This window comes from Xyrauchen texanus, chromosome 20 (genome assembly GCF_025860055.1).
Source record: "Xyrauchen texanus isolate HMW12.3.18 chromosome 20, RBS_HiC_50CHRs, whole genome shotgun sequence".
NCBI lineage: Eukaryota > Metazoa > Chordata > Actinopteri > Cypriniformes > Catostomidae > Xyrauchen > Xyrauchen texanus.
The window spans coordinates 41980982-41996599 of NC_068295.1; the positions used below are offsets into that span (position 1 = coordinate 41980982).

Below are 15618 nucleotides of genomic sequence, written 5' to 3' on the forward strand. Positions count from 1 at the left end.
AGACAACAAACAAGGCCTATTGTGGCCTCACAATTCCGGAACACCAAAAGGGACACATCTGTAGTATTGTGGATTATTTTTTATATATCTTCATACACTACACAGACATCTTTGACCACTTGATACATAGCACACATCGCTTTTAAAAGACACGTGTCAAGTTACAACTCTGAAGAGGAGAAGAAATTTGTTTTCATACAGGTGCTGTGCCTCTTGATGTTTTGAGCACAAACACGCCATGGACACGTTGTTTTGCCCATCTGCGTTATTTTTGGTTTCTGAAATAACCGAATTAACTTATTAATGGTAATAGGTAAAAACATCATACAGATCAAATGGACAACAAAATGGACATTAGTTTCACTCACAAACGCTCTTTCAACTGATTATTTCAAGATCTATGCACAGTGTTACATTGTGTTTGCTTTTTTATCTAGCAGTATCTTGATGCTGCCCGCGTCCCTGCCTGAAGGAAAAAAGCCGCAGGCAGTCAGAGATGTTCAGCGTCAAGCAAACAAAACGTAACAAATGATCTGCGAAAATATCAGCAGTAATTCCAGAATCAGCGCAATAATAATATTTAGATTTTCCTGGTTATTGGCCAATAATATATTGGCCACCGATATATCGTGCATCCCTTTCTATCATACATAAAAATGTTTTAATGTCTTAATTTGACTTTCATTTAGCTACGTTCTAGATTGAGCTTTGTTGTGAACAACAGACAAAAGACCATAGATTCACAATATAGCAAATTATGCATCTCTATATGTAGGTCAATATTGCAGTTTATAATTATGAATTGTTATCTTGGTGCATATAAAATGAAATTCAATCATTATAGTGAAAAACAGTGTGCTTTAATTACTTTCACTGTATTTGAATTCTTGTTTAAACATTTTGAATCTACTCGGCCAAGTTCAATGCGTTTGGTTTGGCTTAATATGTTTCCTCGGATATTTTATTCATTCGTTTCAGAGCTAATACTTAAATATTGAGATATATCTTGAATATCTTCAAAAGGGTAAAAAAAAAATCAGTTGACAGTTATATGACTAGGACGCTCACACAAACATCGATGAATAAAACACCTGAGAAATGTGACATCCTTCACTGCGTGAGTCTAGTGTACACAAGGTACAGTAGAGAATGATGTTGAGAGGCATGTTCGAGGAATACTTTACCGGTGGTATGTCAGACAGCTGGTTTCCATCCAGCCACAGGTCTTTTAGACTGATGAGACAGCCTATTGTCTCCGGCTGCAAGATAACAAGTTTGACACCGTTCAGATGGAGCAACCAGCTTGCAGTAGATGACTGTTACAAACACACACAAGAATGCTGCAAACCAATGCTAAACATTTGAGAAATGACATTCCAATGTAGCCTGTCTTAAGCTTGCTTCTGTCAAACAGAGCTTGACAAGAAAGAAAGGAAATTCCAATATTTAAATAAATGGGTGAATCTCCCGAAACCTTACAAGAACCAGGTCCAGGACATATTTCACCCAAAAATCAAGAGGTAAATGAAATTATATTTATCATAAAGCCTATGTTTATGACCCAAATAATAGGTTTTGGACCATGACAATTAAGCACCACGACCCCCTTTCTCATTAACGTAATGCAAAAGAAAATGACACGTTACTTGGGAATTACATCATGGTAGTATTTTTTGTACTGCCTTTAATTTATGCTGATTTAAAGAAAAAATTTAAATAAAATCAGTGAATTACAGTATTTTTACTTTACAGTAATATTTTACTGTATAAAATTGTATACATTGTGTAAAATAGTGAATATAAAATAGTTTGCTATAAAATCAAATGAGACGATTTGTAAAAACACTATGATATTTAAATATTGTACTATATTTATGTAACAGTCAAAATACAAGTAAAAGCATATATTATGGTAAAGAGAATGCAATGAGAATTATCAATTCAAATAATAGACATTGAAAATTCTTAGGATGAAATATGACCTGGAAGTTTACATGTGATTCACCCAAATAATTAAACAAGGTTCTTGAGATGGACCAATGACTTCTCTTTCAAGTCTCATGTACCCAACGATTATTTTAGAGCATGTCAGAAAAATGACAGTACTTACCAAATTATACAGTTCATTGTTCCCTACATCAAGTTCTTCAAGTTTCTGAAGTTGAGACAGAGACCTGAAATGATTGGAATGAATATTAGCTTGCGTTTACCTCCGTCTTTAATACACGAGCACATGTGCACACACAGAGAGCATTGTGAGGCGTAAACTTACTCTGGTAAATATGTCAGTAAGTTCTCTCGGAGTTCCAGTGATACCAAGTTACAGAGGCTACAAAGACAAAAACATTGCACAATCGTAAGAAAACAAGTTCATGTGAAACGTTACACATTTGGCGTGATCTGCATAGATGTACATAATCTTGCCATGATACATATGTAGAAGTGGATGAGTATTTTTTCAGATACACGCACTTTAAATGAATGTCCATGAGGTTGCCTTTTATTAAAAGGACTAAAAACAGTTCAAGGAGCGAAAACAAACACAAATCTTTTTTTTTTTTTTTTTTGCAGAATGTAAACAATAAATCCCTTTCAAGTGTTCCAGAGACACAGTTATTTTTTAAATGCTGGTTGCAAGTTAAAAACCAGTTTATTTTGTTTAAGGTTTATCACAATACATTTTCAGAATTACACCACCTCCTGCTGCCCAAAATTGAGGATTTACTCTTTATAGTGGAACATGAAAACAGTGCTTTGATTCTGAAGGAAACCGCTGCATCACATTTCTTTGGCTTAAAGCACGTTGTGGATGCTAAATATACTGTACAGTACATGCATGATTAATCCAGATGAAAGGAAAAATATCTAGGTAAAAATAATATTTCTCAGTTGTTTCCAATCTACACTGAATTAAGAAGTCACTGTTAGGTATGATGCATTAATACAAATTTGATTTTGCCGGGTTTTGGCTGAGAAGCAGATCTGTAAGTTGCGAGGTGGAGCCGTGGATCGGACTTGTTGGTCCAGCTCATCCAACAGATGCTCAATGTAATTGAGATCTGGGGAATTTGGATGCAAGGGTAACACCTTGAACTCTTCAACATGTTCCTCAAACCATTCCCAAAACAATGTGTGCAGGGTGCATTATCCTGCTGAAAGAGGCCACTGCCATCAGGGAATACCATAGCCATGAAGGGGTGTACCTGGTCTGCAACAATGTTTAGGTAGGTGGCACTTATCAAATTGACATCCGCATGCATGATTTCTCAGCAGAACATTGCCCAGAGCATCACACTCCCTCCACCGGCTTGTCATCTTCCCACCGTACATCCTGGTTCCAACACTTCACAAGGTAAACGGTGCACAGTACACGGGCGTCCACGTGATGTTAAAGAAAACGTGACTCATCGGACCAGACAACCTTCTTCCACTGCTCCAAGATTCAGTTCAGACGCTCATGTGCACATTGTTGGTGCTGCAACGGTGGACGGGGGTCATCATGGGCTCTCTGAACAGTCTGCGGCTATACAGCCCCATACGCAGGAGGGTGTGATGCACTGTGTGTTGTGCACACTTGATACACACGTCTCCTGTAACCATCATTAACCACAACCACAATTTTCTGTGACTTGTGCCCCAGTAGACCTTCTGTCGGTTCGGACCAGACGGGATAGCCTTTGTTGCACTCATGCATCGATGAGCCTTGGGCACCCAACAAACACCCTGTCACCGGTTTGTGGTTTGTTGACCCTTCACGGAACACCGTCATTAGGTAGTCACCACTGCTGACCGGGAGCACCCCATAAGCCTTGCCATTTCAGAGATGCTCTGAACCAATCGTCTGGCCATAACAATTTGGCCCTTGTCAAAGTCGCTCAGGTCTTTACCCCTGCCCATTTCTCCTGCATTCAACACATTGGCTACGAGAACTGATTGTTCCCTTAATCTAATCTACCCAGACCTTGACATTTGTCATATGTTTTTTTCTGTTATAGAAGCTATTATTGAAGCATAAGCCCACAATCTGTGCGCAAGCATTGTTATTCATTTCTAGTTAATGACAGTGAATTTCTTTAATGCATTAAAGAAATGGTTCCCCCAAAATGAAAAGTCTTGAATTTAAAAAGCCCCTCTGTCATTCCAAACACATTTAACTTTCTTTTGTGGAACACACGTTATTATTTTTTTTAGTACAACTATGCTTTTAAATTTATTCAAAATTGCTGTAGTTAAATGCTTATTTTCCACAATGTTTACAATAGTTCACCAAAAAAACTAAATTGAAAACAGACAATGTTCACTATTCATTGACAAGGCTATCGGTATATATTTAAACTGGCCACAGTAATTGACTGATTCCAAAAATCACTTTGATTACCAAGATGACCAAGCCGATCAGTCTAGAGATCATATCAGAGGTCACTGACATATTGAAGTCTTAAAGTTAAAGTGACAAAAACAGCCCATTTAATCCTAAGAGTCAGAGAGAGGGTCATGACAAACTAAATAAAAGCATACACTAAAAAAAAAAAATGCTACTTTTCTGCAATGTTACTTCTGCGCTGGCTTTAGTACAATTCTGGTTTACTCTTGAAATTTGGTATTGTGATACTGTTAATATTGTTGACTAAATTTATTTTCTTTATTTGTAATTTGCTTTGAATGTCTTCTAAATCATTACATGTAAATAACAAATGTTTTGTTCAAGAAACCTTGATTAACTTTAGAAGTGCACATCAAGGGGAAAATAAAATGCTATAAAAGATCACTTTAAGCTTTTAATTCTAATAACACAGGGACTCGAAGACAAAACCACCAAGCTTTAAAAAAACAAACAAAAGTAAATTTAGTCTCTCACCAAAAACAACAGATGCAGCCCCACGGCTATTAACTTAAATAGAAGAAAATAATATGCTTTGAGATCTCTGCTTCACCTCTCCCTAACTCACCCAGGCACACAGAAGAAGCACAGTTAACACGCACATCCTGAGAAAGCAATCACAATCTTACAGTGCACTCTTAGCGACACTGCAGCGATCAGCACAATCCAGCTAAACTGACATGCACAGATGGCACAATGACATTTCATTGAATTGTAGGGGGGTGTGGGTGGTTGGCAGGGCATTGCTATTCAGGGTGTTCTGGCTGGTTTTTAGAATGCCGGTATGCAGTTGCTAGGGTGATCTGGGACTTTGACGTTGCCAACCAGTTGGTAAGGTGTTCTGATTGGTTGCCAAAGCATTGCCTAGTGAGAGCTAAGGTGTAGCTAAGGTTGTACACTCACCAGCCACTTTATAAGGTACACTTTTACATCTACTTTTCAATCGTCACCTGTTTTTTGGAGCAGGAGGCCAAATGTGGTCTGAATAACGTGTACCGCTCGCAATACATGCTGGACAAAGCTGAGATACAATCACATTATCTAGGTCTGTTAGTCTGCTTTCACCCAAAAACAAACAAAAACAGTGAAGTGCTACTGGAGACATTTACATTACATTTTAAAAAGATGAATTATAGTCCAGCCAGTGTTAATCTAATCAACTGAATTTACTGACACAAATGTTCATTGACAGAGGATTTGTTTTCTTTTTTACCTTGTTAATGATAACGAGACAAAAGACACATGACCTTTATCAAATGGTTTTAATTAAAACATACTTTACTGCATTACAAAATAAGATATGGTTTGTGGATACGCTGTTTCCTTAAAACATTTACATTTAGTCATTTAGCAGTCGCCTTAATCCAAAGCAATTTACAAATGAGGAACATTGCAAGCAATCTGTCATACAAATTTCAACAAGAGTTTTTGTTTCTTGTTTTTTATCATTTTTTGAAAAAATGAAAAACATCTGACAATTGAAAAGATTTCAGCTAAGGAAGGACTGAACAATGAAATTAATGTCCCGCTGTTTAATGATCTTTATTCTTGTTGTTTATTCAAGTTTAGCTTTATTAACAGTATTTTTAGCCATTGATGTTCAAATGTTACTGATGTATATGATTTTACATCTATTGGTGCAAACCAATGCAAACCATTTTTAGTTTTGCATTAAGGTATTTTGGATATTTGGTATTATGTGAAATAGGTTTCATTTCTACTACGTTTCAATTTAGCTTTTCCACTATCGGGGAAACTGAGGGGCAACTAGTGTGTGCCAGGGCCAGTTGCATTCCCACTGTCCATTTGCGGGGCTTCATCGTGCCTCCTTGGGGCTTAATCTGGGCCAAGCACCCTGGCCCACCAATTACCCTTGGGCCAAAGAAGGCCAACTGGGTCTTCAGGTGGGGTCGAAGGCATAAGTCAGGCCAGAGGTTTCAGCACCAAGATACTCATTCCCCAATATTTAATATCTAACTACCAGCTTACCTGAACAGATCAACAGAAAATGAAGAATCATCCATACTGGTCAGTAGACGAAATCAGGGCTCTTGATGTGCAACGTCAGATCGACAGTGTCGGCCAAACAATGTCAATTCTTTCAACGTTTTTGTTTTAGTCATAGTCTTAGTCAAAAAGTCTTTTAAAATTTTCAATATCATTCATGTCATTTTCATTCATTTCAGAAAGTTCTACTCTCACTAAAATTACATATTTATTCAATGAAAATATCTTTTAGTAGATGATAATGTGCAAAATAGCAAAAACGTGTGTCAGATTGAAAGACCAAACTTTTATCAAATTGTCAAACTTTTAGGAAAAATTTATAAAAAAAACAAAAATGTAAACATGTACAAAACATATTAAAGATGTACAAAATACTGCACAACTGTCCTGGCTGTGAAAACAGAGTATACTGAAGTATTAACTACTCTTTAGTATTATGAATTATTCATGCTTTAGAGACGGTTTTCTGTGTTTAGTTAGTTTATGATATTGCATTGCGTGTGTTTTTACAGAAACAGCATGTTCACAACGCAAGTTTGCCATATTATGACTAGCACGTAATTTTGTTCAATTTCACCTGTTCATTCACTCATTGTCTGTGCAAAGATGTAAATTGCAATATTATATATATGATATGTTGTGGATATAGTGATTAATATCATGTATAATAGGATGTGTTTGAGTGATGTAATTGTAAATTGTTTTTGACTGTGTTCAGCACGTTCAACAAAATCCCCAACATACTGGATTATTAGATCAGATGAATCCATATCTAATATCTTCTTTTATAAACAGATGTTTTGCTAGATGCTTATTCTTTTGTTTATGTCTTTCACTGAAGGGAGGTTGAACGGATGTCTCACTGGTGCAGTCAAAACAACCTGGAGCTGAACACGTGAACAACAGACTTACAAATATAAAATAAGAATGAATAAAAACAATCTGAAATGGAAAAAGAATTTAATCAAAAGGCAAAATTTAAACTCATGTGTGTGAATAAAGTTTATTTTTTTGTTCCCTCCTACACGAGATATATATCGCAATATTCAATTACATCGGAAACCTCGGGGCTGAGGGATCTGGGAATATTCTTGCATTAGTGATTTTGCATTGAAAATTAAATAAACTTTTTTTAATGTGTATATATATATATATATATATACACACACACACACTCACCTAAAGGATTATTAGGAACACCTGTTCAATTTCTCATTAATGCAATTATCTAATCAACCAATCACATGGCAGTTGCTTCAATGCATTTAGGGATGTGGTCCTGGTCAAGACAATCTCCTGAACTCCAAACTGAATGTCAGAATGGGAAAGAAAGGTGATTTAAGCAATTTTGAGCGTGGCATGGTTGTTGGTGCCAGACGGGCCGGTCGGAGTATTTCACAATCTGCTCAGTTACTGGGATTTTCACGCACAACCATTTCTAGGTTTTACAAAGAATGGTGTGAAAAGGGAAAAACATCCAGTATGCGGCAGTCCTGTGGGCGAAAATGCCTTGTTGATGCTAGAGGTCAGAGGAGAATGGGCCGAATGATTCAAGCTGGTAGAAGAGCAACTTTGCCTGAAATAACCACTCGTTACAACCGAGGAATGCAGCAAAGCATTTGTGAAGCCACAACACGCACAACCTTGAGGCGGATGGGCTACAACAGCAGAAGACCCCACCGGGTACCACTCATCTCCACTACAAATAGGAAAAAGAGGCTACAATTTGCAAGAGCTCACCAAAATTGGACAGTTGAAGACTGGAAAAATGTTGCCTTGTCTGATGAGTCTCGATTTCTGTTGAGACATTCAGATGGTAGGGTCAGAATTTGGCGTAAACAGAATGAGAACATGGATCCATCATACCGTGTTAACACTGTGCAGTTCTGAAGGTGAAAGGGGGTCAAACACAGTATTAGTATGGTGTTCCTAATAATCCTTTAGGTGAGTGTATATATATATATATATATATATATATATATATATATATATATATATATCTACATATATATATATATATATATATATATATATACATACACACACTATTAGAATGATAATGATCAATTAGAAAAGGAGACAAAGATTCTGAATATATATATATATATATATATATATATATATATACACACCTTTCCATTTACCATCATGGTGGAAAATTACTTACACAAATGAAGACATAAAAACTATTATAAATGTAAAAATAATAATTATAATGATGATAATCACTGAAATATAAATCATGGTTCCAGGTGAACGTGTTTTTGTATTTTATGTTTTAATCACAGATGTATAGGCTGCAGAGTTGCATTCAAAATAAACTGCACTGTGGAAATAAAGTGAACTGAACTAAAAACACCTCCTGAGCTGAGATGTCTGAGGTAATTTGCAGCACTCATAGATGATACTGTTCTTGCAACAAAAAACATTTCAGAAGACAGAAAAAGTGAGAAATAAAAAAAAAAGAGTGAGAAGCTTTTAGATGTGCGTGTTTCTTGAGACTGCACGCCTCTGTATCAGCGTGTCATATATGTCCATATACGGCTTTTCTGTCATCTGTACTTAATAATATAATAAAGAGTGTTTCTTCAAAAGCGTGTCTTTGTGTCTACGGGCAAATTATTGTAATATTAATTTGATAATAATAATAACAATAAGTAATAATAATTTAATAGATTAAATGGGAAAATTTGCCAAATATCATCATGACATGGTCAAAGCTATCCGCATTTGGTGATCTCTCTCTGACCATCATTGATCCCCGAGATCATCGTCTGTCGGCTCAACCCGAATGTGCATTTCTCTATATACATTATCAGACAGTCTCTTGCTGGTTTTTCCAACACATTCAGAATCATTACCGCTTTTGCCGGTGTCACTGCGTTGTGTAAAATGTGTATTTTAAAGTCTCATTATTACGGTTTAGTAATATTGTGTTAGCAATGTTACTTATAACATTCTTTATCAGCCCTGCAACACAAATCATTTTCTGATGCCTCCAAAATATACATTCAAGTAATTAAATGAATATCATAAACATGCGACTAGTGGCTTAAACTAACGCCTACTAGTTGAATAGGAAAATCTTTGGTCAAGGGCAGCCCTATATATTTGTATGGATTTAGCAAATGAGAGTTCTGTCATTATTTACGTGTATGACTTTCATCCATGGAACACTAAAGTCAGAATGTTATAATTAAGTTTCAGTATTTTTTATACAATGAAAATAAATGGGGAATGAGGCTGTCAGTCCCAAACATTCTGCCTAACATTTCCTTTTGTGTTCCATGAAGAAAGAAAGTCATACATACAGGCTTGAAATAAAATGAGGTTATGAGTAATGACATTAGCCATTTCTTTAACAATTGTTTTTTAACAGTAGCCACATCCACATCCATAATATAAAACAAATACATTAATAATTTAGATCAGCCATGTGTTTCAATGGAGTTTAAAGCCGTTTGTAGAATTTAACTATAATCTCTTTTCCTTTTCATTTAACAGAACAAATACAATTATGATGGTCCAGAGATCCATAACCCCTTATCAGACTAGAATCTTGCTATTCTACACAGATAAATACATCCCCTGACATCACCTTTGAATGACCCGGAGCCCAGACACTAGCATACTGTGATATCCTGCAGACTATGTTCTGCTAAATTTGTTTTGTGTTCTAGATTCAAACAAACACAATTCACAAGCACACAAACAGTTACACTTTTTTAGACACTTTACATACCGTAATTTCCGGACTATAAGCCGCAACTTTTTTCCGACGCTTTGAACCTCGCGGCTTATACAATGACGCGGCTAATATATGGATTTTTCCCGCTTTCAAATTTTATAAAAAATAAAATAAAAAAAAAAAACATTCTGTGACGTGCTCAGTTTTTTGGCGGCGTGAAGCTTTCATTAGACCAATGAAATTGCCGAACGGGTTAAGGTCAAAACAACTTTTTTTGTTTACTGTTTAGATTAAATCGAGCGTGCTCAAACTTCCCATCATTCTGATTACGGTAGTAATTTTGTCACCTTACCTCAGACATGGAGAAACGCATATGATGCTGCTTTCAAGTTGAAGGCGATTGATCTGGCTGTTGAAAAGGAAATAGAGCTGCTGCACGGGAGCTTGGTCTTAATGAGTCGATGATAAGACGTTGGAAACAGCAGCGTGAGGAACTGACTCAGTGCAAAAAGACAACTAAATCTGAGGCTATTCAACTCCGACACCGAAGGAGATGACTTCAGTGGTTTCAGTGCACAGGACGAGGAAGATAGTGACCAATGACTTTCTTGGTAGGCTATTGTTTACTACAAATGTTTTATTACAAGCCGTGTGTGGCAGCGGGGGCGTGGTCAAGCGCCCGTCCGGGAGAGAAAAGCTGTAAGGGCGCTTACACCTGCGCTAAATTATGTCTAACACCGGTGTCTAATTTCAAGTGCCCTGCTTCACGTGTCCTTCTTGGGAAAACTGTCACACGGGCACCAGTGTGACAGTTTTCAGCAGGGCACTTGACGTTCCAGGTAAGGCTTTTAATGGCCACAGCAATGTTTACAATCAATTTTATAAAGTTTCTCAATTCTTCTATGCGCCAACACTAGACTGACGTGTGTCACTCTCTCAGCTCTGTGGCTGCTGCCTTTTATGCCGCTCTCCCCATGCTTACTGAAATTAGACACCGGTGTTAGACATAAATTAGCTCAGGTGTAAGCGCCCTTACCGCTTTTCTCTCCCGGACGGCGCTTGACCACGCCCCGCTGCCACACCGTGTTTCGTTAAAGCCTATTTATTTTTGTTACAAGCCGTGTTTCATTAAAGCCTGAGTAAAGTTAATTTGTTTCAATGTACCGGTAGGCACCTGCGGCTTATAGACAGGTGCGGCTTATTTATGTTTAAAATAATATTTTATTTAAAAATCAGTGGGTGCGGCTTATATTCAGGTGCGCTCAATAGTCCGGAAATTACGGTACACTAGTCTCTGACTAGCATTCTGACAAACAAATGAATATTAATGCCTGATATTGCACTCATTACCACTAGAGAATGCATAAGGAAAGCTTATGTTACACATCCATCACTAGGAAGGACCCTTGCATCAGGCACATTTCACATTCAGGCTACAATACATTAATATCCTTTATGCTTATAAAAATACCTGAGACCACTTGAAGATTATAGACCAATTATTATAGTGAATTTGTACATAACTTTGTCTTTAGACCAGAAACAGCTGAGATTTATAGATGATAGATTATGACTGACATCTGATGTCTGAAAATAAACTTGAATGATCATTCTCTAATCAATGCTTGAGGTGAACACATTTAAAATGATATATTGTTTGTCCAGATTAATTAAATTGTACAGTAACAGTTAAATCTACAGAACAGGAACACTGAATAAATTAAAAGAAACAAGCCCTAATGTGTAACACATTAAAAAATGTGTATATTATTATTATTTTTTTCTATATTATTTATTGTTTTATTGTCTGTATATTGTGTACAATGTATTATGTGTACATATTGTTCAGTGAGTGTTGTGTATTACAGAATACACAACACTCACTTAACAATATGTACACATAATATACAGATATCTTGTAACTACATGAATGCAATGTTGATGGAACTGCACTATTAAAGTGATTTGATTTCCACAACAATTTTAATCAAGTTTAATCAAGTTTAAGCCATTCAAACTTTAAAATCAATCATTAAGCTGTTTTGTTAAGTCACATTTTGAAGCACTATTTAAAAATGTCTTTCAACGAAAAAATGCAGATACCCATGCAATGCAATACCCTTGAAGGTCTACATCCTGTTAAAACAAGCTCCATGCTTGACTGCGATTTTCATAATCTGTTTAAATTCTTCATAATAAATAATAATAAGGTGTGAATTGTGATGGTTTGAGTGCATGCGCTGACAATGGGGTAATTAAGTGTGACGGCATTCGTCAGCTACTGAAATCTTATCGCAACAAAGTATTAGGAGAAATAAAATACAGATATAATACAAAAGCAAACGCCTAAATATACATCACTAAACATTAATGAATTATAAAGATGCTTGCAGATTCACACACTTTTACACGCAAAACTGATCCAGAGCCTCTTACACTGACTGACCTCCTCTTCCAGGGCAAAGAACTGTCACTCACTAGCCAATGAGAACTCATCTCAGTTAGCCCCGCCCATAGGAGAGTTTTGTGCTAAAACTACAAATTAAAATTCAGTAAGTGTAACTGAACTTTGGAATCGTGACTGAAAACTCTAGCAGCACATTCATAAATCCTGATCAGCAAACACAAGCAGAGAATATTGTTAACAAAGGATGCTTTTTATTTGAAGACTGAGTTTAAATGTTGCTTTTGATTTTATTTTCCATTTCAGATTGTTTTTATTCATTCTTATTTTATATTTATATTTGTTTCTTGAAGTTACGTTCAGAAAAATTGGCACAAATATAATCCCATAAACTTTAGGAGGAACACCTCAACATTGACCCCGCCCAACATTCTAAACAGCACTGTGGCAGCAGTGGAGTCATTCGGGTTCCTGGGCACTACAATCTCACAGGACCTCAATTGGGAGACCCACATTGACTACAAAGGATGGTTTGGACTGCTGAGTGTATTATTGGTTGGCCCCTGCCCTCCCAAGAAATGTACACTTCTAGAGTAAGGAAAGGGCTGGAAAAAAACCCACTCACCTTAACCACTACCTTTTTGAACTGTTGCCTTCTGGCCAGCGCTAAATACATTGAGCACCAGAACCCTCAGGCACAAGAACAGTTCTTTTCCTCAAGCTATCCATCTCATGAACAGTTAAAACTAGAGGTCGACCGATATTGGTTTTTTCAGGCCAATGCCGATCTTTTGAAATCCGGGTCGGCCGATGGCCGATTACTGCTGCCGATTTATTTTGGCCGATATGTGCATGTTTTTAACCTCTTATTTGAACCTTTTATTTGAAAGATAAAATGTAACACAAATAATTGCTTAAGATAGACAAAATTTCTCAACAAATACATTTATTGAACACTTGACCAATCTGCACTTGTAGACTTAAATTAAAAATGTATAATGTAAAAACATATTGTATAAATAATGTATAACAAAATATATTAAATAAACAAAGCAGGTGTTACGAACTGATCCAAGACACGAAGGTTGAGATCCAAATGCAGCTTTAATTAAGGGGCAATCCAGACACCTAATCCAATATTCAGAGCATCCAAGAGAAGCACAGGCATAACTAGGGATGGGTATCGTTAAGTTTTTAATGGTATTACTACTCTTACCGATACTGCTTATCGATCCGGTACTTTAACGGTATTCTTAACGGTTCTTTTTGTTATATATATATATATATATATATATATATATATATATATATATTTATTACACAAAGATAAACGTTGTATAGGCACAGTGATTTAATTTCAGGAAGGTCTACTAACATTACTGTTCAGGTGTGGTCTAAAAAGAAATCTAATAAAGTAATCAATTGTAAAATAACACTGCATAGTTTATCATAAATAGATTAATGCTTATTAGTGCAGAAGTTATTCATTCAAGAGCTGTAAGTGATTTACTCTTTGCCTTTTGTTGTTTGATTCGCAGTAATGACTCAATCGTCAGCATGTTGATTAGACCGCTTCCCCTTTAAGACCGAGTCTAATAGGCTTCTGATGCAGCATATTTTCTCCCAACTATTTCCATAACTACGTCCATTTAAGACATAAACTGTGTTTAAATGAATCTCCAAGCCGGTCTATCTGACATATTTTTGTGTATAGTTGATCGATAAGATGCGCACATGAAACCCAAAGTAGCCTATACTTTGCTTGTCTCGTTGCAGTCTGTATCGGAGCGCGTGCCGCCTTGGGAACTGTATCTCTTGCGCTCTTTTTATTATTAAACGCGTCCCGCAATTTAGCAACAGTAGCTAGACTGCATTTTACAACAATCACCGATCGTGCTGATTCTGACGTTAAGTTTTTAGGGAGAAATGTCAGTGCACCGCTGTGAAGACAAAATTCTAGACAGAATGCGGCTTATGTATAAATATTCTTTTTATAATCTTTGGAAGGCGAAATATAAAATAAAATCAGACTAATATCACAGATCTAAACCAGGCTACGTTTGAATGTTTAGTTCTGTCCTCCGTCGTCACTCATTAAACAGGGCTCATGTTGTGCTCGCTGTGGCACAGCGAGTCTCTCTCTCTCTCTCTCGCTCTCTCTCTCTCTTGCTCTGATAGCTAAATTGCATCACAGACAAATGGTTTCATATTATTATACATAGAAATGGCTGGCGAGATAAAATAACTTTGTCTTTATAGCAATAATCAATGTATTTTCTTAATTTCTCCAGTACCGACAGCAGAACCGATATCGTCCAAGCTTACCAAAGCCAGTCCTTCAATAGCCTATCGTGCGTTGGTATCTTTTTTATTAATTATTTCTCTGCATTGAGTGACAACCCTCTCAAATATAAGACAAACAGAACAAATGAAAGTCTCAGATTCACTGTCTGTAATTGCAAAATTCTTGCTTACTTATTGTGACATGATAGCAACCCTTCTGCTGTGATAATGCAACTTCAACTACGCTATCAATATCCAAAGTAGCCGAACGTCATGTCGCCTATCGCGTTTGTCGCGTTTTTTCTTGAAGTTGGCAGTAACATATAAAAAGTTTTTAATTAAATATAAAGAAGTTATACTAATTTAATCCTTACTGTTTTCTCCAAGGAACTTAGCTCCTTCCTTAGGCACTGGATGAGGTCTGCTCACTCTGCTGGAAAATGACTCTAGGGGCAGCGTGCGTCGAACACGTGTTCCACAACAACACTAGGCTGCCCACAGATGCACCTGCCTAATAATCGGCTTGATATACTTGGATATTGGCCGATGCAGATTATGTTAAAAAATGCACAAAAAAATAAATAAATAAATAAAATCGCCCGATTAATCGGTCGACCTCTAGTTAAAACCGTTAACAGTTGCCCCATTGCGCAATATTTATGTGCAATACACAGCTTAGTCTATTTATTCTTATCCACCATGCCCTACCTCTTCTGCCATACATTTCCTTGCATCTGTATATAACAGATTGGTACATACATATACATTTTAAGTCATAAGTTACATACACTTTAACCAAATGCATTTAAACTTAGTTTTTCATAATTCCTGACATTTAATCGTAGGAAATATTCC

The 15618-nt window shown here is 36.5% G+C and overlaps 1 protein-coding gene across 2 annotated transcripts in view; it reads right to left on the reverse strand.

The window, feature by feature from the left end:
- The window catches only part of LOC127660468 (leucine-rich repeat-containing protein 1-like), a 151391-nt gene that overhangs the window by 49191 nt on the left and 86582 nt on the right, over positions 1-15618 (reverse strand). Inside the window, exons 5-7 of one of the 2 annotated variants that reach the window (XM_052150728.1) lie at positions 2273-2329; positions 2111-2174; positions 1185-1259 (exon numbers count right to left, since the gene is read on the reverse strand). In XM_052150728.1, coding sequence (XP_052006688.1) covers positions 1185-1259; positions 2111-2174; positions 2273-2329 — 196 coding nt within the window. Of the gene's footprint in view, positions 1-1184; positions 1317-2110; positions 2175-2272; positions 2330-15618 lie in introns of both variants that reach the window. The other variant, XM_052150727.1, reaches the window with a different exon arrangement.